This window comes from Pleuronectes platessa, chromosome 10 (genome assembly GCF_947347685.1).
Source record: "Pleuronectes platessa chromosome 10, fPlePla1.1, whole genome shotgun sequence".
Lineage (NCBI taxonomy): Eukaryota > Metazoa > Chordata > Actinopteri > Pleuronectiformes > Pleuronectidae > Pleuronectes > Pleuronectes platessa.
In genome coordinates this window covers 12,150,516-12,172,306 of record NC_070635.1, presented here as the reverse complement: position 1 = coordinate 12,172,306, position 21,791 = coordinate 12,150,516, and the positions used below count along the sequence as shown (strand labels likewise).

Genomic DNA, 21,791 nt, shown 5'->3' with positions numbered 1-21,791 from the left:
GTGTTTAACGAGGCTGGAGGCTGATCTGGACCTCATGCTAACATGAATCTCTCCCCCCCCCCCCCCAATCCCCTAATCCCCCTCCACTGTCAGTGAGAGCCCGGTGGTCCCTTGGGAGAGAGATGAGGCCTTTTACCTGCCAAGAGGCTTTTGCGTCAGAACACACACACACACACGCGCGCACACACACAAATGCACACACAGGTATTTATCACAAATCTGGTCCTTTGCTCACTTTGTTATATGTTTACATTTGTGTGTATGTATGTGACATAATTCCCAAGAATCAAAACACAGGACACAGCCGGTCAGATTAATCAGAACTATTTATGATTTCAAAGTGCTGAACATAAAATCCAGTGAACCAAAGAGAAAGAACAAACAGGAAACTCAAACCAAACAGGGACATTGAAAAAACAGCAACTTTTTTTCCTTTTTTGTTTCTCTTCTTCAAAAAACAATGCACAACTCGTACCACAATATTTGAAAAAGCTAAAAACACTTCAAAATATTAGTTTTGTATATATATATATATATATGTATACATATATATATTTATATTTATATTTATATCTATATAATCTGCTTTTTTCATATGTCAAACTGTTGCTGTGAGTGGGTGGTGGAGGCCCGGGGGGGGGGGAGATCCCCGTGGAGCCGCAGTCTGAGACACAAACACAGGTCGAGCTGTTTCGACAGGCTATGGCAGCTCTTGACAGTTTATAACACACCATGCATATGATCCTGGCTTCTCTAAGCGTACACACAAAGACAGTATGCAACTGTGTCCTCCGCACTCTCACACAACCCCCCCCCCCCCCCACAATAGAAACGAATAGAAAAAAAGAGCATGACTGCGGAATGTTCCACCCCTTGACGTACATGTACAGCTATCTGTCGAGCACCCTCCGCCCCCCCCAGCCATCGTACAGGCGAGCAGGTTTCAGGTGTGTGTCTGTGCCTCTAGCCCTTCTCAGGGTGTAAGTGCTTCAAAAGCCAATTTCTCTCCACGTTTACTCCTCCCATGATTTCAAAATGAGTTGATAATAAAAAAAAAACATAACATACTAGAGCAAGTTCAAGTCTGGGTGACTCAGTCATCAATCGTTAGTGCACGGCATCTCCCCCCCGCTGTCTAACGGCAGGAGGAGACTGTCTCGTATTCTTTTTAGCTACTGACAGTACAGGACACGTCTTTGTAATAAAATAATTTAGAGTTTGAAAATTCAACCGGCGCTTCCCCCGTCTCTCTTCCTTTTGTGGCGAGAGAGCACTTATGAAATTGCACTTGGAATCAGGAGCTCTACTCGACAGCCTCTTCCATGTGTTTATCAAATATCTGCGTTGTGCTTTGGGATGTCTCTGCATGTCTGCGCTCACACTTTCAGCGGGACCAAGTAGAATACACTGTTTGACTGGGACATCTTCAGCTCTGATAACATTCGATCACACCTCCCGTTCCCTCTTTACCAAAAAGTCCTCAGACTGGACGAGCCGGAGTGAAAACACAGATAAACAGTACTTATAAACCTTGCTTTCTTTTTTTATGCTGGATGAGCTGCCACCCAGATGGAGAGAGGACGGTGATAAGTCTTTTTCCATTGTCCGTCTCAGCCTCCGTCATCCTCCCCCATGTGAGAAAAATAGGAGGACCGAACAAAAAGTGATAAAACATTTGAGCAATTGTCTTTTATACTGGTGAAAAGCATTTAGTTGGTTGTCCATTTGTGAAAAGACATTCTTGATTGGTTGTCCTGAAGAGTGGAAAGCATTTGATTGGCTCTCTCTGTTCTGAATCAGACAGAGTGGAACGAGTCTCTCTTCTGGACGTGTGCGCGTGCTCCTCAGGGGGAAAAACACCTGAACAGGACGTGAAGTGGGTCTTTGTTTGCGTGGTCCGGCCGGGCTGTCAGTAGGGCAAAGTGTCCAGGAACCTGTCGATCAACGGTGGAGGCGGGACCAGGTCCTCCAGCTTCAGGTAGAAGATTCGTTGAAGGCCCTGGGTTCTCTGGGAGCGGAGCTCTGCCCTCAAACCCAGAAGGCGACTCAGAGGCGGCGCGGCCTTGGACGAGGATGAAGAGGGGCCGCAGCCCAGGTGGTCCCTGAGACAGGAAATCACTTTATTCTGCAGCTCCTCGACGCGCTTGGAGTCCTTCAGACCCGGGACTTGCTCTGAGGAGAGACACAGACGTCAGGGGATTAATTCGTTAAACGGCCAAAAATTAAGTCAGTGAAGAAAAGAAATACACAAACACCTACACACGCAAACACACGCACACACCGGAGCTCATTCAGCTGAAGGAGCATTAGCTACATCTTCTTTTATATTGAATTCCATGTCATTAGCCTCTATGGCTCATGGTCCTAACAGGCCTTAACCTGTCGCGCTCACTACAGATCAATACACAGTCTAACCTAATAAGCCCCCTGTACACTGTTTATATGCACACTCTCTGTCCCCCCCCCCCCCACACACACACACAGACACACAAAGACACATACACACAAACCATACATATCTACCAGACACACAAATAGTCTCTGCAATTTAAGACACTGACAGATACAACAGTGCACAACAATTAGCAAATTATTCGACCCTGTGAGCAGCCAAATTAAATTAGAGACACATCCGCACACATCCACACACGCTTACACACATCCACAAACACACACACACACGGCTGCCCATAGCAACTCCAGTGGCACCCGTACCAAGCTTAATGTGACACTAACTCATTCTGTAGAGAACAGGGTGTCCAGCCCCCCCCCCCCCACACACACACAGAGACACACACACAGACACACTCAGACACACACAGTCACACACACACACGCAAGCTGTGCTGCAGGGAGGCTGTCAGTGAGACCAGGCTCACTTTGAGGTATCCATTATCCGAAGCCTATTTATTGTTTGTTTATGTGATTCTTTTGTTTGTTTCTGTGTTTGCGGCTGCGGAGTCACTCCAGCCCTCCTTTCACCGCAGCTTTCAGACCTCTCACACACTCTCGCTCTCTCTCCTCGCTCCCCCTATCCCATCTTTCTCTGTGTGTGCGAGCTCCTGTGGAGGGATCGATGGTTGCCTTTCTGCACAGGCCACTCTGAGGCAGTCGATAGCCTGGTGACTCTGGCGGCTCTGTTGTGGTGGTGGGCCTGTGTGCTTTGCCGAGGTGGCAGAGTGCCACTGAGAACAGCGCAGGCGCCATTCCGGAGCTGTGCTCCACGGTGGGCTGGTCGATCAGGCACAGAGTTAAGTGCTCCCCCAGAGAGGGAGGACGGGGTTGGAGGGCTTAGATAGCGGGAGAGGAGGTGGAGGAAGAGGAGGTGGCCGGGGGGGCGGGTGAGGTAGGGAGGCTGAGCGTGGGGGGAGGGGTATTTTAGCCATTACACGTTTATGTACAGATTATACAGGCTCTGACGTGAAGGTGTTATAAAAATTAAATGTGAACACTTAATTGCAGTGGCGTCACCTTGGGCTTCGTCTGTAATTGACTGTTTCTAATGCATTCGTAATGAAACGTACTGACAACTCAACTGCTGCCTCCCCTCCTGTGTCTCAGGTGTGTGTTCCCAGAGAGCGCCGTGACTCTCCCTCCATTTTTCACACATGCACACTGATTAGAGAGTGGGCCAGGTGCTTGGCAGGTGCAGCAGGTGCTTCTGGGTATCAGGTTCTGGTTTCAGGCCGGGATGTGTGAGAACACGCATGCACATGTGTGTTTCTGAGTGCATGTGTGACGTTAGCGGACATATCCACCTGATCACTGTCACATTGAATCAGCCACAGACAAAGCTCTGGACAAAGGATGGTGTGTGTGTGTGTGTGTGTGTAGATTTGTATCTGTGTATTATGTAAAATCCGCTTGATTGACAGTGTTTGTTTTTTGTTTAGCAAGGGGCAGCTGGGAGCCTCATGGCAAGACACCTTTCAAGACTTTGCTTTTTAAAATGTTGCTTTCTCCTGTCGGTCATTTTGAGATTTTGAAAGTCGACATCACTGGCTTGTGTTTCTTACCTGTGAGCAGTACGAGGGCGGCCAGGCAGGAGAAGGCAGAGGCGTCCAGGTTTAGGCTCTGTAGGTGGTTGGCGAAATCCCGGACGGAGTCCAGCCACTCTCCGAACCCACGAAGGCACTGGAACCTGTGCAGCACCAAGCCATTACAGAACACAAGTTTGTCCTCTGACAGCACTGACCTGGGAAACAGAGAGAAAAGAGAAAAGACTCTGGTTAGATCTCACTTCCAATGAAATGCCGCATTTTCCCTCATGTATTGTAAATATGGCTGCAGATACAGGGGCAAGGAAACAATTACAATAAAACAATGAGAAAACCTGGCAGCACGCACACTCACACACAAGCGGGGCACACATCAAACACAGGCATGCGGCTGATTAAGGTTGCGTTTTCCAAATTATAGCATTTTAAAACATTCCTGTTTCCTTTTTTCGGCAGGGCGGGGTGAAGGGTTAGGGCAGAGGGCTGCTCTGTGTGTGTGTGTGTGTGTGTGTGTATGTATTTGCAGATAGGTAAACTGTTACGGCTTTAATGTGCCCAGGCTGCGGTGTGCAGTGGAAACACAAAGCCTTAATGAGGAAATGAAAAGGCTTCTCGGATGCATTTAACCATCAGCTCCTCACGACACACAACATCCCACTCCTTCACCATCGAGCGGAGAGGGAGAGAGAACAAGCATGGAGTGAGGGAGGGCTATGACTGGTTCCTATTAGAGAGCGTGGCTTTCTTCAGAGGGCTGGTAGAGTGTTTAGTTGGAGGATCTGAACAAGACAAAGGCCTGCGAGAAGATAAGACAGATTGAATATGCAGGACAAAGGCGAGGGCGGCTGACGTGGGTGGCTGGAAAACAGCTGATGATGAGAATAGCGAGAGAAAGGAGGGGAAAGGAGGGGGGTTAAAGAGGGGGAAGCCTCAAATTACACCCTGCACAAACATTGGTTTAGCAGTTATGAGGAGAAGATGAAATGCCATTTGTGTCCAATTATCCTCACTACGGTTTAAAAGGGCTACTCCACCCACTCTCGGCACAACACACGCACGCAGATGCTCGCACATCATGGGTTCCGTCAGCCGTACAAATATAGCTATCAGGACCAAAATGTTGATCCACGAGTGAGAGACGGGGGAGAGAGACGTGAAAGCAGAGGGAGGAGAGAGGTTCACTCATGGAGAGGAGGCAGATGGATGGGACGGATCCATCCTCTGTCACTGAGGGAAAGTGAAAGATGAATTTCTTTTTCTATCTCAACCTCCTTATCGTCTCTTCCAGGCGGAGATTGAAGTCAGCATCCTTCAGATACACACCTGCATGCTTGACAACCACCTTGTATATAGAATAACCTTTTACACTATTCAGTATAATATATATATAAATATATCTGTATGTATGTATATAGTCTATGTTTAGTCCCTTTATGTATTCTTACTGTATACTGTCTTGAACAGTTTCTGTATATTGAACAAAATAAATCAAGGCATCAGTTTTATGGTTGCATTTTTTTCAATTTTGAAAAAACTAAAACTATTTATTTAGCTTGTTTCTAAAACATTACCCTCCGATGTGACATTTTACCACATGCAGCACAATGCATTTGAATGATGGCATTTAATTTAATTTGTGGAATAGTCAACAAAGTCTTAAGAGCGACCGACCATGTAACAGAATTAAAGGATGAAACAAATCACTGTCTGTGATTCTTGGTTGACAATGTCCGCGTTGTAAAGCAAAGCAGAAAAACAAAGATGCTGAGTAGAGAACACGGGTTGAGAACAACGTCAAGTGTCATTTCTCAATAATCTGACCCATGTCTGATTATGAGCAGAGCTTCAGAGACAGGCTGGCAGACAAGCAGTCCAGCAGATGTGCACACACACGCACGCACACACACACACACACACACACACACCGCTGGATGACTGCCACACATTCCTCTCCCCCCTGACTACGCTGTCACCACGGCAATCAACCAATAACCACAGAAACTGTTTGGTAACGGGCTGCTTGCAGCAATGCCGGCCCAGAAGAGCGGAGCAAATTTGCTCTACACACACTGAGCACACACAGACGTGCACACACACACACAAACTCACAGGCATACAGACGTACACTCGCGGTGGGGGTTCGCGAGGCATCTGAGTTCAGTGTGGGGTCAACGCAGGGCTCGGTCGACGGCGAGATAGAGCAGTGTGGGCCACGTCGTTTTTTCTTCCTCTCTCACGGAACAGGGAGAGAGTAAGACAGTGCCGTGTTTGTGTCTTTTCCACTGTGCCGTGGGAGTTTGGCTGATGGGAACATGAGCAGTGTGTGTGTGTGTGTGTGTGTGTGTGTGTGATTATGAGTGTGTTTGATACAGGCCCCTATGAGTCCACCATTTAATGTGAGTCAGAGTCCCAGCCTGATCCCCCTCCTGCTGGGACTGTGATGTCACCACCCATCCTCTGCCCACCCTGCACCTGGACCTACGCTGGGAGGAGAAGACAAAGTTGGGACTCTACATCATCAGTGAGTGAGTGTGTGTGTGTGTGAGTAGGTGCACTTGTGTGTCTGACTGTGTTGGTTTCGGCCTCAGACAACAGTGCAGACAAAAGGATGAGCTTGTAGCCCGACCCCCCCCTCCCGCCTATAAATTTAACCAGCCACATGCCTTACAAGAGCAGGCCGGTAGCCCAGGGCGATCCTGGAGCTGAGATGGGCCGGGGCAGTCATAATGGCACCACAGGTATCCACGAGTGAGACACACACACACACACATAACTTTCCCCCAAAAAACACATCCCAGGACGTGTGAGGTAAACGAAGCTGACCCCCCCCCCCCCCCCACCCACCCTTTTTCTTATCAGTCAGCTGAATTGAATATGTATTTCCTTCCATAACGGCCCTTTTCAGTGTCTCAGCTGACTACCTTTCAGATGGAATTGATCCTGTCAACTCACAGCTCACAATGTGAGCACAGTTTCAGACTGCAGGACGCACACAGAGCTCTCTGTGCGTCAGCTATCAGACGAGCGGAGCGGAACTCTGTGGGTGCAGCTGCTGTCATAGCTACAGACTCCATTCATAATTTTCGTGCATATGGTCGATTACTCAGATCCACTCCTCCTACACTGGAGATACACCAACACATCAGCACGCAGCTTTGCCAGCACAGTTACACACTGTGCTGTGATGCTAGACCACATCCACTGCCTGCTGTCCATAACACAACATGAGATGCCAAATGAGCTTAAGTCACTGAAGAAGTCGAAGGTTTGATATTTGAAGTGATCCACAACCTTCAGAAGTGTGTGTGTGTGTGTACACAAGTTCTCATCCATCACATCACTGTGCTGTGCTGTGTTGTGCTGGTGTGAAACTGAATCTCTGTGGCCTCTTACCTGTGAGCCAGTCTCAGGACGAACAGCTCCAGGAAGGCAGAGTCTATGAGCAGGTTCTGATCGTCACGCTGGAGCTCGGAGAAGCCCGGCAGCCGGTCGGCCCAGCACCTCGTGGTCTCCATCGAGATGGTGAGCAGCCTGTAGAAGAGCTGGATGTGCTCGGCGTCTGAGGAGGAGGAGGGGGGGTCGGCAGCACTGAACTGTGGCACACGGAGAAAGAGGAGAGAAATGACTTCCAAAGCTTTATTTCTCAGGGAACCCATGAATGTATTTGTGGAAGTGGAATGAAACATTGTGGGTGTTGTGGGGGGGTACCTGGCTGTAGTCGAAGTCACGGGGCGTGCTGTGGGAATAAGCCCTGAGCAGAGCGGAGAGCAGGCTGAAGGGTGGAGAAGGTGGAGATCCTTCTGTCTGCAGGGGGCTCTTTGGTTTGGAAGGAAGACGGCCTCTGCGCCCCTTCAAGCTATCAGTGCGCACCACTGTGAACCAGAGAGGATCGAGGTCAACAGGCAATAATGACAAGGTTCTTCAGCCTAAGCTGAATTTCCTTTGTTTTGGTCAGAGGAATTTGAGGAAGCTCTGTTCCTCAGGAGCTCCCAAACATTCCCACAGTTCATACACAGAAGGCTACCAGCCAGCAGATGGCAGTGAAGCTATTCCAAGGTCTGCAGACCTGTGTTCACGGGATAGAGAAACACGTGTGTCTGTGTGGGTTTGTTTGTGTTTAGGTCTGTGTGTGGATATTTTGCATGGCATGTGACAGGTGAGAGACCTATAACACATTAGTGCTGCAAGATTCTGATTTTACACAAAACATCTAAGTGCAGCAAGTCCAATGACACGATGGAAACATGGAGAGTGTGAGAGTGTGAGAATATGTGAGCAGGTTGGTCACCTTTTCTTTGTCCCAGCTTTGAAACAAGCCCAGATTTAGACGTTTCAAAGATGATGGGTACTTATTGTTATCGTGTATTTTCCTTTTTGCTTCCTCCACTGGAGAAGGGAGTTAGTTCTGCATGGATGTGTGTGATGCCGCCACAGGCCTGGTCATTAGAGCCTATTAAACCCTAATTGCACAGACAAACTTCATGGAGTGGAAGTCAGATATCCGCTGCGGCGCCCTGGTTGTGTGTGTTTCATTTAAAGGTCCAATTTGCAGTATTTAGGAAGATCCATCAGCAGCAATATTATATCTGATCATGTTTGTATTAGTATATAATCACATGAAACTAAGAATCACTGTGTTTCGTAACCTTGTGAGTCCTTTATGTCAACAGGAGTGGGTCCTCTTCCATGAAGACTGCCATGTTGTGTTTCTATGGTAGCCCAGAATGGACAAATTAAACCCTGCTCGAGAGTGGGTCTTTCACTTTTGCAACTGTATATTACCTGAAGGCCACTGTAGGCTGTGGATTCATTTGGCTGAAATATGCCTCGCTGATAGATGCCAATAGGTGCATCAGATGTGTGTGTGTGTGTGTGTGTGTGTGTGTGTGTGTGTGTGTGTGTGTGTGTGTGTGTGTCTGTGCGCGCTCTCGTACCTTCCTTCACCATGCCCACACTCAGACACTTCTGGAAGCGGCAGTACTGGCAGCGGTTGCGCCTCCTCTTGTCCACAGGACAGTTCTTACTGGCCAGACACACATACTTGGCGTTTTTCTGCACGGTGCGCTGCAGAGAGAGAAAGAGAGAGAGAGGATGAAACATGCAAACCGATAATCAGCCTCCAAACACAATCATCCACCTAATATTTGATTTGTCTAATTCAATTTCAGCTTTTTTTCTGCCTCCCCATCAAAGAATGAAAGCGGAGGCTCGCAGGTCAGATTTTAATTACGCGCTGAAAGGCGGCGGTGACATCAGTATAATTAGATAAAATTAATTTTCCAACAAGACTCGCCTGCAGGAGGGACAATTTTATTAGCGGCCGAGTTGACAATGGGGACCGAGCGCGTGGCGTGCCGTGCCGAGGCGGGTACCGCGAGACAGTGAGGGGGGGGTCGGTGGGGGGTGCTGCAGCGGCCGCACGAGCTGCGTGATCAGATAGTTTGTGAAGCTCGCGGGTCAGCTCGTGGCACCTCCGGGCCCACGCGCCTCCTCTCAATGGGCCCCGCGGGAGCGGTTTTCTCCTTGACTGGCTCCAGCGATTATTACTGACCTTATTAAGATGAAACCAGAAACGGTCCACGTGGGAGCCGGGTGCGCTCCCGCCGCGCGTGGACAGGGGACCATAATAATAATAATAACATAAATGCTGGAGAATGGCCGAACGTGCCCGCGCGCGGAGAATTAGAAGTGGGTGATTTTCATAGTCGGACACTGAACTTCAGTTTTATGCAGCGCAGAGTGAGATGGGTGAGTTTATTTAAAGTAAAGTAAGCAGGAGTAATTACCGCTGATGCAAACTAAACACAGACTACAGCCTGCCATCACTTCATGTCCCAGGTGAGGCCTCCTGAGGCATGAGAACACTCTTGGGCGCGCCTTTGCCTGGAGTCCACACAATAACTCCATGTGCACTCCACTCACTCTCCCTGTCAAGCTGCGCAGACTCCACTACAGTAACTACAGCACCCGAGCAAACTATCAAGCAAAACAAACGGAAACCCGCGCAAAGTGTCGTGGCCTCCCCTCTTCTCTAGCGCCGCTAAAACACATCAAAACAAATAAATCCAATTAGGAACCCCTCGCGCCACACATGCCCGCGCCCCCGGGAGACCAATAACACACCAATTATTTCATATGCTCCGGCGCGAGCGCGGAACTGGCGCGTAATGGTCGCCACTGCCGGATGAGAGTGGTTGCCATGGCGCCGCAGATCACTGTGAATGTCCTCCGCTCGTCCCCTCAGTGGTCAGTGACCCGTGCGCGCGGGGATAAGTTGGTTATGGTCATTAATGTGGTTGAGGGGGAAAATAACATCCGTTTAGTGGGAGAGTCCGAACTGAACATAAGGCTGCAGGAGAGGTCGGATGACGCACTGAGACATGCGAGCATTCATTTGCACCTTTACAAGTGTGCAGCCAGGCCAACGCAAAGTTTAAAGACATTAACACTGTCTTTATTTCTGTACAAGTTGTCCAGCTGCACGGTGACATCAACGCACTCGAGCTCTCTCAACTTAGTGACACTTTGAGGTTTAGATTTACGATTCTCTCCATGTTTTGCAATAAGAGTTGAGTTTTTTCCCTTCAGCATCCTGTGGGCGGTGATGCAGTTGACCCAGGTGATTGATGTAGAAATCCTTCCCTCAGTGACCCCGGGGGCCTAATTTTTTAGCTGGCTCCAAGAAAGGCCTGAGTTTGAGAAGATCAATTAAAGATAAATTAGGCTCTCATGCAAAGTGCTGGTGTGTGTCTCCAGCTGTCTCCTCCTGCCCTGTCTCCCTCCACTCTGCTGCGTGTGTCCTGTGACTTCGCTTTCTAATAAGCGACGTGGAGCACTGGCATCTGAACAGAGACGCCACATATCAGGGCTGATATTGTAACTCATCCGTCTCTGATACTCATCAATGGGCTGCCTCTATATATGTGCAGGGGACACACACACACACACACACACAGATCCAATTATCCCAATATGATTATCAAATCTGTAGATCTCTCTATTTAGGGCAGTGGATGGGTGGGTGTGCTGGAATGTGGAGTAAACTTTTTTTGTTGTTGAATAATGTGTCCTCTACAGATGTCTCCTCATGGTATCTGCTTAATCTGGCTATATGGGGACAAAGTACGACATTTGTTAAATTTGCTAGCTATCAGAAACCCAAACCTTGGGGTGGCAGTATTGTTTGTGTGGGTAAAAGAGTCAGAATTGAGGCATGACTTATGTTCACTTAAAGCACATTCACAAATGAACACTGGCTTCCAGAGGCTCCCATGCTGCGGGTGCTGTGGGGCTGGACGGAGGCATGCAGAGGCAGATTCTTGACATGTAACATGTGCTAATGGCCGTGGCTTAAATTAAAAGCCTTTAGGGACTTTGCTCCCCCTCCTCCTCTTGCTGTCTCTTACTCTTCTCTTCTGCTTCTAAATCAATCTCCCTTTCTCTCTGCAGAGAAAGTGATGGTTTGTATGGAAAAATGTGTAAAGGTATTTTGAGATAAATTATATTATTTATGGGATAACAAAGTAATCATATCTATAAAAAATTATACAGGTAAGACATGCACATGTGTGCGCATGCAAATTTAGGTTTATTGTGAGATTTTGGTCCTTAATGCATAAAATTTTCTTTCCCACAAAAAATAGCTACAATATTCACACTGCGATGAACTGAACTGAACTGACCTGACAATGTATTTTAACCAACAAAACCACAGCCAGAGTTGCCTCTTTCACAATGTTTGTATTGCACTGAAGGTCGTCTTCCAGTTTAAAATTTTAAAAATGTATTTATTTACCTATGAAAAGGTTCACTATATTAATGGGAAGCATGTGAATGGAACACATTATTCTGCCAAAAATAATTAATCATGAAAAGTGAATTTCTTGTTTAGGAGCTATCCTTAATTCACAGTAAAAATACGCTTCAAATTGCACTAATAAAATTTAAATAAATTACAAAAAACCTGTGTTATGGTTTAATGTGTAATAACTATTCAAGAATAATTAAATCTAACCAGGAAAAACTTTTTTAGGGGAGAATAAAACTATCAGGATAATGGACATGAAAATATGAATATGGAAAGAAAAGTGTGTGTTTCTGCTGTTACATCCTGTACAACAGAGTGAAAAACATGCACTCTGTACTGTACGCGCAAACATGTTTTTCTATATGTGCATGTGTGGTTGTGTGCATATGTTGAGTGTGTGAGTGTGTGTGCATGGTTGGCTGCATCTGCATGTGTGTAAAGGAAACGTAGTGAGGTTTGACAGGCTGTTGGCTGCAAAGCGCTGTACAGCAAGCAGACAGCCCGCGGCCGGCTGCCACCAGACGCTGCTCCCATTAATTACTAAATAAAAACAAATTGTGAAACTAATTGAAAAGAGGGATAATTCATTTCCACCTACCAGAGGCATTATTCAATCACATGTGTTTGCATCTGGCTTCTTGCTGTCTCTTAATTTCCCCTCTCTTGTCTCATGCAACAAATAGAAAGCTTAACAAGTGTGCATAATAATTCAAAAACTGTGCAAAGAAATTACTTCAGTATACCGGGTTTGAGTTGACTATTATGTGCTTGACGTATTGTACCGCTTGCATGTGCTGGAGAAGTTTGTTGTCATGTCTAATGTGAAAAAACGGTCTGATTAAACATGGCTCCTTGGGGAGGTTCAACTCTGTGGTGCAGCAACAGGGAATGTGAGACACCTACATGACAAGTGTTAGACTGAATCATTTGAACAAATTTCAAACTGAGTCATATCGAGTGTTATGTCAGTGAATTGTGGTCAATTTTGTGGTCACTGACTCACTACAAAGACGCTGAAAGGAAAATTTAATTTCGAGGAGGATTCCTTTTCCACGGCACTTTCATCATACTTTATTTCTTCGTAGCTGAGTGCCAGGCGTGGAGAGCGATTTTCCTCGGTTGTCTGAGGAAGTATATGTCCTTTTATCACTCCGTGTTCTCACGCAACACAAGCAATCACACACACTCACACACAGACCTTGCAAGGGTTGCTGAGAGAGCCGACCCCTGCAGGTATGTTGTGCTTTCATAATGACTTAAAAGATGATTTAGCAAGTAGGGTCTAGAGTGGGAGTGAGGCAAATGCAGCTTCAAATGAAACACGTCAGTCAGTTTACGGATACTTGGTAATATTTCAAGGTAGATTATCAATTATGGAAATGCTTGTGGGTCTGTTGGAGGGACTGAGAGCACAGATGTCAGAAGCTGTCAGGAGCGAATACTTCAAGGCTAACAGAAGAGGAGGTATATACTGGGATCGTGTCTTATAAGAAACCACAAGATCCACTGATATAAAACCAGACTTAGCTTTCTCAAGAGAGGACAGAGTCACTGATTCACAGATTTGTATTTGCAGTCACTGTTTACGCAATGTCACGCTTTGATGATGTTCTTTAAAAGTAAAGCTGACAGCCTGGAATTGTAACAATGCCTCTTTTTTGCAGTAACACTCTCATATGACTTAAAAGCTTTGAAGGAGTATTACCTTGAAGAAGCCTTTGCAGCCCTCACATGTGCGTACGCCGTAGTGCTGGCAGGCCGCGTTGTCCCCACACACTGCACAGGTGCCCTCACCTTGAGGGCCACGCTGGGGAGGTGAGGGCAGGCTGTCTCCCAGGAGGGGGCCACAGGGCCCAAGGGCCAGGGATCGGAAGGCGAGGCTGCTGCCCCCGGCCCCACGGTGCAGCTGGTACATTGGCTGGTCCAGGGGTGGACAATGAGGATGGGAGACCGAGGATGAAGAGGAGGAGGAGGAGGAGGATGTTCGAATCAGACCTCCCAGGCTCTCATAGCCACCGACGCTGCCACCACTGTGGGGCGGTGAGTGCTGGTAGAAGTGGGTAAAACGGGGAGACTTGAGGGGGCCTGTCTCCAGGCTGGACCCCAAGGAATGGGGGTGCGACGGAGGGGCCAGGACGTGATCCTCCCACAAGAAGGATGTGCCAGGCTGGGGGGGCAGAGATGGAGTGGTGGGAGTGGAGGGGGGGGACTGTTTAAAGTACATGGCGGAGGACGACATGGCCTCCAGCGCCGGAGCGGTCGGGTAGCTCTCCTCCTCCTTCTTGATGGTGGCCCGGTGCGGGGGCATCTGGTAGAGGCAGGAAGACTTGGGCTCGTAGCTGCCCTCCACAAACACATTGAAGCTGGGGAGGGAGGTGGTGGCGGCGGCGGCGGAGATCTCACCACCGCCCAGGTCCAGCTTGGTGTAGTCGGGGGTCATGAGGTCAGAGCCGTAACTGTCGCCCTGGTAACTGAAGGACTGGCCAGAGTAGGCTGAGCCTGGAGGGGCGGGCCCGTACTGAGCCTGCACACAGGGCATGTCTACCAGGGAGACAGAGCACACGTAGGTTAGAGATACGTGGCACATCAGACCACATGTATTCAAACCACACCTCCTTCCAAAAGCCCTGTTACGGTGTTAGTAGCAATGTCAGCTGCTCGGCAACAATCATTAGTCGGAGAAGAGCGTTTGATGACATATTAGTTGAACACTGATTTGAACAGAGAAGCAGGACTGATGCACAGCTGAGGAACAATCGGATCGGACTCCTCTAGCAGCACATAAAGGTCGTGTTAAACAGGGTCAACAATTAGAACAGTGACTGACAAAGCACAGCTCTATTGGAACAGGCAGTTTTTTAACAGCTCTTGAAGTGTCAGAAATTGTTCTATGTTATAAAAGTTTTCTGAATGCACTTTTCAAGGGATTTAAAACAAAAAGAGCTTTGAGGTAATTTTTTCCAGTTACTGCCATTTACCCAATTTCCTGCGACACACTAGCACCTCTTGCACTTTGCTGAATGAGCTGAAATATTTGGAGCACACACACACACACACGCACACACACACACGCACACACACACACACACACACACACACACACACACACACACACACACACACACACACACACACACACACACACACTCAACCACAACAGCCGCTGCTGATTCTCCCTCAGTTAGTTCCGTTAGAGAAGCTGCAGTTCACCGGAGATTAGCGCGGTCAAAGCGGAGATTCTGTCCAAGTTTGTGTGTGTGTGTGTGTGTGTGTGTGATACCGTGTGTTTGTGTGGGTGCATGTGTGGGCTCTGGTTAATAGTCAGATGGCAACGCTGATGAGATAACATTAAATTCTAATGGAACCCCATGGTGGTGCTGGATGCTTTGCAACATACACACACACACACACAGACACACACATTCAAACGAACTCACTCAAACAGAGGTTTGTGCAGCTATACTTGTTAGGTCTATATTCGTAGACTTTCCCTCATTGTTGACAACATAAATAAACCCTCAGCCTGAAACCTTAACCATGACGAATCCATGACTAACCTTAACCTAACCACAATTCACAGCTTAGCCCTGACCTATGGACATCAGAAATGAACTTTGGTCATTGATTATACAGTTCAGAACTCTTTTTCTGATGCACAAGCATCCTCATGCACCATATGAAAAGAACACACACACACACACACACACACACACACACACACACACACACACTGGTAAATGCAGACTCAGATAGACCCTCTAACTGCAGCAGACGCCAGTCAGTATGTCTTGACGTCCCCCCCTTGATTTAATTCTGACAGTCAGAACAACCGATCACCAACTTATACTGTTTCTTTGTGTGTGTGTGAGAGAGAGAGAGAGCGAGAGAGAGAGAGAGAGAGAGAGAGAGAGATTGTGTGTATGTGTGTGTGATGGCCAATACATGGGCTTTCCTTATCAAACTCCTGACGTATTACACTCCACCTGCATTTGCGAGTATGTGTTGAGTGTGCATGTGCGCGTGTGTGTGTGCGCGGGCTCATCGTAGCCGTAGCGTTTGTGGTGTTTGCTCGTGGCTCTCGCGCAGGGAACTGTCAACACTGCTCTGCTCCCATTGACGCCCAGCATGAGCGCGCTCTGCCGTAATCGGCCGTGCATCTCGCGCGTCATGTTTGTCTGGTCAAATACGGGACATGTCGCCCCTGCTGTTGTTAGAGCACACACACTGCACACACACACATACACACACACACACGCACGCACGCTCACGCACGCACACAAACGGCAGGGAATTAAAGACCATTATTTTTTATGAGCAGCTCCGAAATAAAAGTCCTCTTATAACTTCATAAACCCCCATGTTTTTCTTATTTAAATAACTTCTACTAATAAACTTCAGGCAAAAACGCATTTCCCCTATAATAGCCTTAAAGCTTTAGTTTGAGGTCAGATGCTTAACATGAATGTTACTCGTAGTGGAAATCAGACTGAGTGACGCATTCATTTAAGTCGCTCCATCACCATTAAATAATACCTGAGGAGCTGTTTTGGCTGTGGGGGCTGAAGAAAACACAAGAATGACTCAAACCTTCATTAATCTGAGTTAAAGAAAAAAAAAAACTCCTCAGGGGCCCTCATAGTTCTTCATTCAATCACTCACTCGTGTGTTGCTTTATTTGTACATAAACTATTAATATATTCTCTATTTTGATATTTCTCTGTCTGTGAGTATATGTGGAGTAAATATAATAATCCAACTATTGTGAAAATAATCCCTGGATAAAACCCACATGTTTGGAGTTTATCTCAAAATTACACTCTATAACAATTCATTAATAAGCACATTATAGATATAATTGTCTAAATAAGGAAAAATTAGGTGCAATTTTTTTTTTACTGAGGATATGAGTCAAGCTGCAGGCCTACGTGTGTTTGACGTCATGAGGTTTTTTTCTTCTTCTCTTCTGCCAGTGACCAGCTCTTCAGCCCACGTGGAAAAAACACACATGCAGCATTGTGGGCGTCATGGGGCATTTCTGGGCTGCAGCCTACTTAAATAGTTTTGCAACCGATTAGGCATCAGAGGAAGAAGAAGAAGAAGAGAAGGAGACCACAGTGCGGACTTTGTGTCATCCCTGTGCGTGTGTGAGAGTGTGCGTGTGCAGAAATACAACAGGGTTTAAGTTGAGTTTGTGTAAGACAGTGAGAGAGAGAGAGCAAAGAATGTTGTTGAGCAATATTATCAGGATTATAATGGTGTCAGTGTGTGTGTGTCAGGTGAAGAAAGAAGCCTTTGATCATCGCGCATAAATACATACGCGAGCACGTACACGCACGCTGAAATGATGTTCAAGATGTAAACATGAACCTGCATATGCTCCTTGCTCCAACAACATACGCCCTGATCCCGAGAAGAACCTGTCAAACCACTTGGGTCTCTTCCTCCTCGGTGCTTTAAATGTTGAGCGCGCTACACACACACACACACACACACACACACACACACACACACACACACACACTCACACAAACTAATACAAATAGAGTTGTGTCGGTGGAGCATCTTTACTTTAGTGTCACCCAAGAAAATCCGTCTGCTCATACTCCAACACCACCACCAGATTGCCTTTGTGGTGTGTGTGTGTGTGTGTATGCGTGCGTGTGTGCGTGTACGCGTGCGTGTTTAAGCAAGGGGACAGACAACCCAAGCAGTCAGACGCAGGTGGTGCAGCAGAGTGAGGCGAAGGGAAAGTCTCTAACCTCGAGGTGTGCATTTCAACTGGACAAACTGCAGCTGTTCCAATAACTGAGCGCGCCTGCTCATTGTCAGAATGCCATAGATCTAACAAATAAAAATATGAAGTTGCACACGTCAATAGAAAAAGACAGGATTTTATTTTTGAATTCTTTCTTGGTCCTTGAATCGTGAAAAATATTGTGTGGATTCAGTGGCCCCCAAAAAGACTCCAAAGACACCACCAGAGACTTTATGTTGAATATATATCTAAATTTGAGTGCCTTATTTCTCCAAGTTTTTTAATTGAAATCTGAAATAAGACAAAAGAGACTTAATTGTATCCTGGTATCTAGAGATTTAATTTTGTTTTGGTCCTTCTTTAGGAATATAAAGCATTTTCCGTACAATAAAACCACCAAATGTCACACCACAAAATTGCACAAAAAGAGACATGCGCCATAAAATGTTACTGTGAAAAAAATAAAGTGAAGTGAAGAAAGAAAGAAAGAAAGAAAGAAAGAAAGAAAGAAAGGACTGTACCTGGTGAAAGAGCTTCGCGCTGAATGGTGCTGGGTGTCCGGGGTTGAGGGGTGGCGTGGCTGCGGCCGGGACAGGGCTCCTGGAGCGGGTAGGGCTCGGCGGGTGTCGCGGTGGATGTGTCCGATCGCCGGTGCTCCGAGCTGGGCTGGGCACGCTCTTCCGAACCTGTGTCTGGAGGAGAGATGTCCGGTTACATCTATGTGATGACAGCTGAATAAAGGAGAACCGTCACCGCTACAGCGATCATCACACCCCCCCCCCCCCCCCACACACACACACACGCACGCTTACACACACACACACACACACACACACACACACTTAACGGTAAATTATATAGATGTTTTAGTATTTTAATAACTAGAAATCCTGTCTTCACGATGCTTCCCAAAACTTAAGTTTGCGAGTTCTCTGAGAGGTTCAACTGCATAACATCCACAAACCGCAAAATACCTGAACTCAGAGAAATGTTTCCACAATTTAAAAAGAATAACCAACAATTTCACTTAACACTAAGGAAGCAATCACACATTAAAAAAAATTAAATGAAGAGAGATGAAGTCAGAAAATCGGATGAAAAGAAAGAACTAGTTTGACCGAACTGTTAGACCGAAATGTAATAACTGACTGAAATTATTCTATTGAAGCAAAATAGGAACATTAAGACATTTATCAATACAAAATAATTAAACGGAGCCTCAGAGATGACTATGAATCCAAGCTGCAAAGATAATATTAAGAACCACAACTGAGGACTTAATGCTCATTTCAAGACTTGCACTTACGTGGGTGATAGGTTTCTGTCTGACACTAAGCATCACTCCGTTATTATTATAATTTTCCGTTTGTGCCGCAAAAGAGAAATTCAACCTGGAGTAAAAAAAAACACTCTAGACCGTAACTCCTACAAATACAGACCTAAACAAGCGAAAACTTTTATAAAAGCAGTCTGTGCCAGTGCGTCCTGCAGCCCATCGCTTTTCGTCCTTCTGATCAGCGCCGTGTTCGGCTGCGCACGGTTCATCCAGAGGAAGAGGGAGAAATGTGGAAGAGTCTGAACCCGAAACCAGACCCGCTGACTCCTGTGTGCCGCGCACCTCCAACTCCCTCACACTGCAGCAGGACGCACAGCGGCCGGGGGATTTCAAGGCCCAGAGCGCCCCCTTTCTGTCACACACACACTCTCTCAGAAACACAACTGTGTGTCGTTTTTTGGGGGCTGGCAGAGCTCATCTCCCCGTATGCATCTCAATAGTATCTGTTGACAAGCTGCAGCCCTCATAGGCAGTCACCTGCAGCCACCATCTCCTGTCTTTGTGTCAACACACCACACTCGTCCACTTTGTGAAGCACTTTTCCGGACCTACACACCTTTTTCTGAGAGGAACCTTTGTCAATTCTTCTCGTGGTTCTTTGGTCAGGTTAAGACTTTCATTCTGAATATCTCTCAGAACATTTTAAAGATGTTGAATTGAAGAAGACAACCCAGAGTAAACAAACAAGGCTGGGTAACACTTATTTTATTAGGGTTGATTTGGAAAAGTTTAGCCATTATTTAATTCTGTGTTGTGGCCTGAAAACAGGAATGAGATCATGTTTGATTCAAGCCAAAACAGCCTTTCTGTAAACTATATTAGGAAGGGGATTGTGCGCTCTTGTCTTTACCTTTGTGAAGGGTTAAACAGTCATCTCCATTTGTAAATAAATGGACATGTTTCTGTAAAGTGAGACATTCAGTCTACTTTTTTAATGAACAAACGGTTCCCCCTCGCTGTCTTTTCAGGCCGGAGTCGGTCGGTGAGGGGCTCTGGCCCTGCGCGCACCGGTAACCAAGAGAACGACATAAGAGCTGCAAAGCACGCGCCCCGGAGTGCCGGTAGCCCCCGGTAAGCCCCTCGCACCAATAACGCCGGACAGCGCGAGGGTTCCAGCAAACAGAGACAGAGAAAAGGAGGGACATAAAGAAGAGACAGGAAAAATATGTGAGTACTGTAAATCAGCTCTGAGAGGGGAGCTGTCAGAAGTGCCTGCGTGCATGCGTAAACCTGAGTGTGTGAAAGAACTAAATGCAAAATCAGCAAGTTACTGATGAAGCGTAACTCAGCAGTGATGTATTTTAAAATGACACATGGATTAGTCACTGACTCTGTATAAGAATTGATCCAGATGTTTCTACTTGAAGGGGTTCAGACACTGGGTGGATTTTCTGGTGAAATGTGTTTTCTCCGCAAGGAAATATTTTCCTCGCAAAGACGATGTCAGTGATAATATTAGAAATTGTCAGGGGACAGCTTCATGACATGTGGCGGGTTTACTTCGACACGAATCAGAAGTCATATGCCTGTCAGTGACATGACATATAAACACAAACACACCCACTATTCCACTTTACCCCACAACACACTGTGTCACACTTACAAACCACTCATTCACAACACAACCTCCCCACAAAATCCTACACCTGACAAAAAAAAACCCTCTACATGGCATGAAGTCAAAAGAGCTTTAACTCGCCTCTTTCTGTCCGGGTTTAGGTTCGTCTATCCACTGGGACCATTAGTGCTCCTGTCTGACTCCACTGTCCATTGTGTGAGTGAGAGGCATCTAATTTCCATGACAACCATAAAGGACACGATGATACCTCCACAGCCCAAATTAAATTTCAATATCAGCTTCATTCGCTCGTGGCAACAGAAACTCTCACACACAGAGACGCGCGCGTGCGGATACGATATGAGCAGCTCCACGCGATCTGGAGCCGGACATATCAACAGGTTACAAGTTGAACAGACCAATACAAAGCGGGTATAAAGCGGACATGGCACAACATTACGGTAATTTAACCTAAATTACGCACGGAGCTGTGCGTAAAAGTCCTCTCACGGTGAAGTGACAAGTGCGCTACACAGGCAGGAGATCAGAGATTCATTCATTCACAGTTTACTTACTGGTGTGCTGTAGTGGTTCCGTCTTTACATGCGGCAATAACCTCGCATGAAGTATTCTACTCCCATCCAGAATAATCACCAAGAGTCGAAAGATACATTTACAGTAAATACAAAAACTCTAAGTAATATTGGGGACGTACAGGATGCATCGGCAGCAAAAAAAAAAAAGTTCTTCCTCTTACTTTTCTTTCTTTAAAGTAGGATAAAAATGAAATAGAAAATTAAAAAAAAGTAATATTAAAAGAAATTAAAACTCCCGAGTGTAAGGAGTTTGTCTGCGTCCGTTCCCGCGAGCCGAGCGTGTCGGAGCTGCTGGGCGATTTGCTAAGTGTGGGGAGTTTGTAACGCGACTTTGTTTATGTGCGCTCCCGTCTGAGCTCGGGGAGAAAGTCAAATAGTGCATTTATGTGGGCTCTGCCTCCACAGAGCGTCTGGTATGCGCTACGTCAATGTGACGCCATGGGAGAGGTGACGTCACTCAGAGTGGACACCCCCCTTCCTATCTCCCTCCGTACAGTAGACACATAAGCCTCGCGCGCCGTGCCAGAGAGAGAGAGAGAGAGAGGGAGGAAGAGAGAGAGAGCGAAAGAGGGAGAGGCGGTTGGTTTGATGGTTGCAGGGGAGAAGGCAGTGGGCGAGCACCATTCATTTCTATACAGCACATGGTGTGAGGCTACTTTATGCCACTGTATAATACTTAGCCATTCACATATTGCGCTTACTTTGCAGATAGTTTATTCTATTTGTAAATGTGTATAAAAT

General features: G+C 46.7%; 1 protein-coding gene across 2 annotated transcripts; it reads right to left on the bottom strand.

Moving 5' to 3' along the window:
- Positions 1-308: 308 nt before the first annotated feature.
- nr4a3 (nuclear receptor subfamily 4, group A, member 3) lies at positions 309-21,433 on the bottom strand. 2 transcript variants are annotated; one of them, XM_053433116.1, is made up of 8 exons: positions 21,030-21,433; positions 18,082-18,252; positions 13,511-14,346; positions 8,933-9,062; positions 7,707-7,870; positions 7,392-7,591; positions 4,017-4,195; positions 309-2,172 (listed from the first exon to the last, which is right to left on the bottom strand). In XM_053433116.1, the coding sequence occupies exons 3-8, from the start codon at positions 14,342-14,344 to the stop codon at positions 1,910-1,912; spliced, it is 1,770 nt and encodes a 589-aa protein (XP_053289091.1). In that variant the 5' UTR covers positions 14,345-14,346; positions 18,082-18,252; positions 21,030-21,433; the 3' UTR covers positions 309-1,909. The 2 variants fall into 2 exon arrangements, with proteins under 2 accessions (XP_053289091.1, XP_053289090.1); XM_053433115.1 differs by lacking the exon at positions 21,030-21,433 and adding an exon at positions 17,565-17,646 and having other exon boundaries at positions 18,082-18,157.
- Between the last annotated feature and the right edge of the window lie 358 nt (positions 21,434-21,791).

Excerpts from the sequence above, each read along its gene's own strand:
- nr4a3 (XM_053433115.1), bottom strand. The coding sequence starts at position 17,628 with ATGAGCAGGCGCGCTCAGTTATTGGAACAGCTGCAGTTTGTCCAGTTG. Across the intron at positions 7,871-8,932 it reads TGTGGGCATGGTGAAGGAAG|TGGTGCGCACTGATAGCTTG; the intron begins GTACGAGAGCGC and ends TCTGGTTCACAG. Across the intron at positions 4,196-7,391 it reads GTCCTGAGACTGGCTCACAG|GTCAGTGCTGTCAGAGGACA; the intron begins GTAAGAGGCCAC and ends TCTGTTTCCCAG.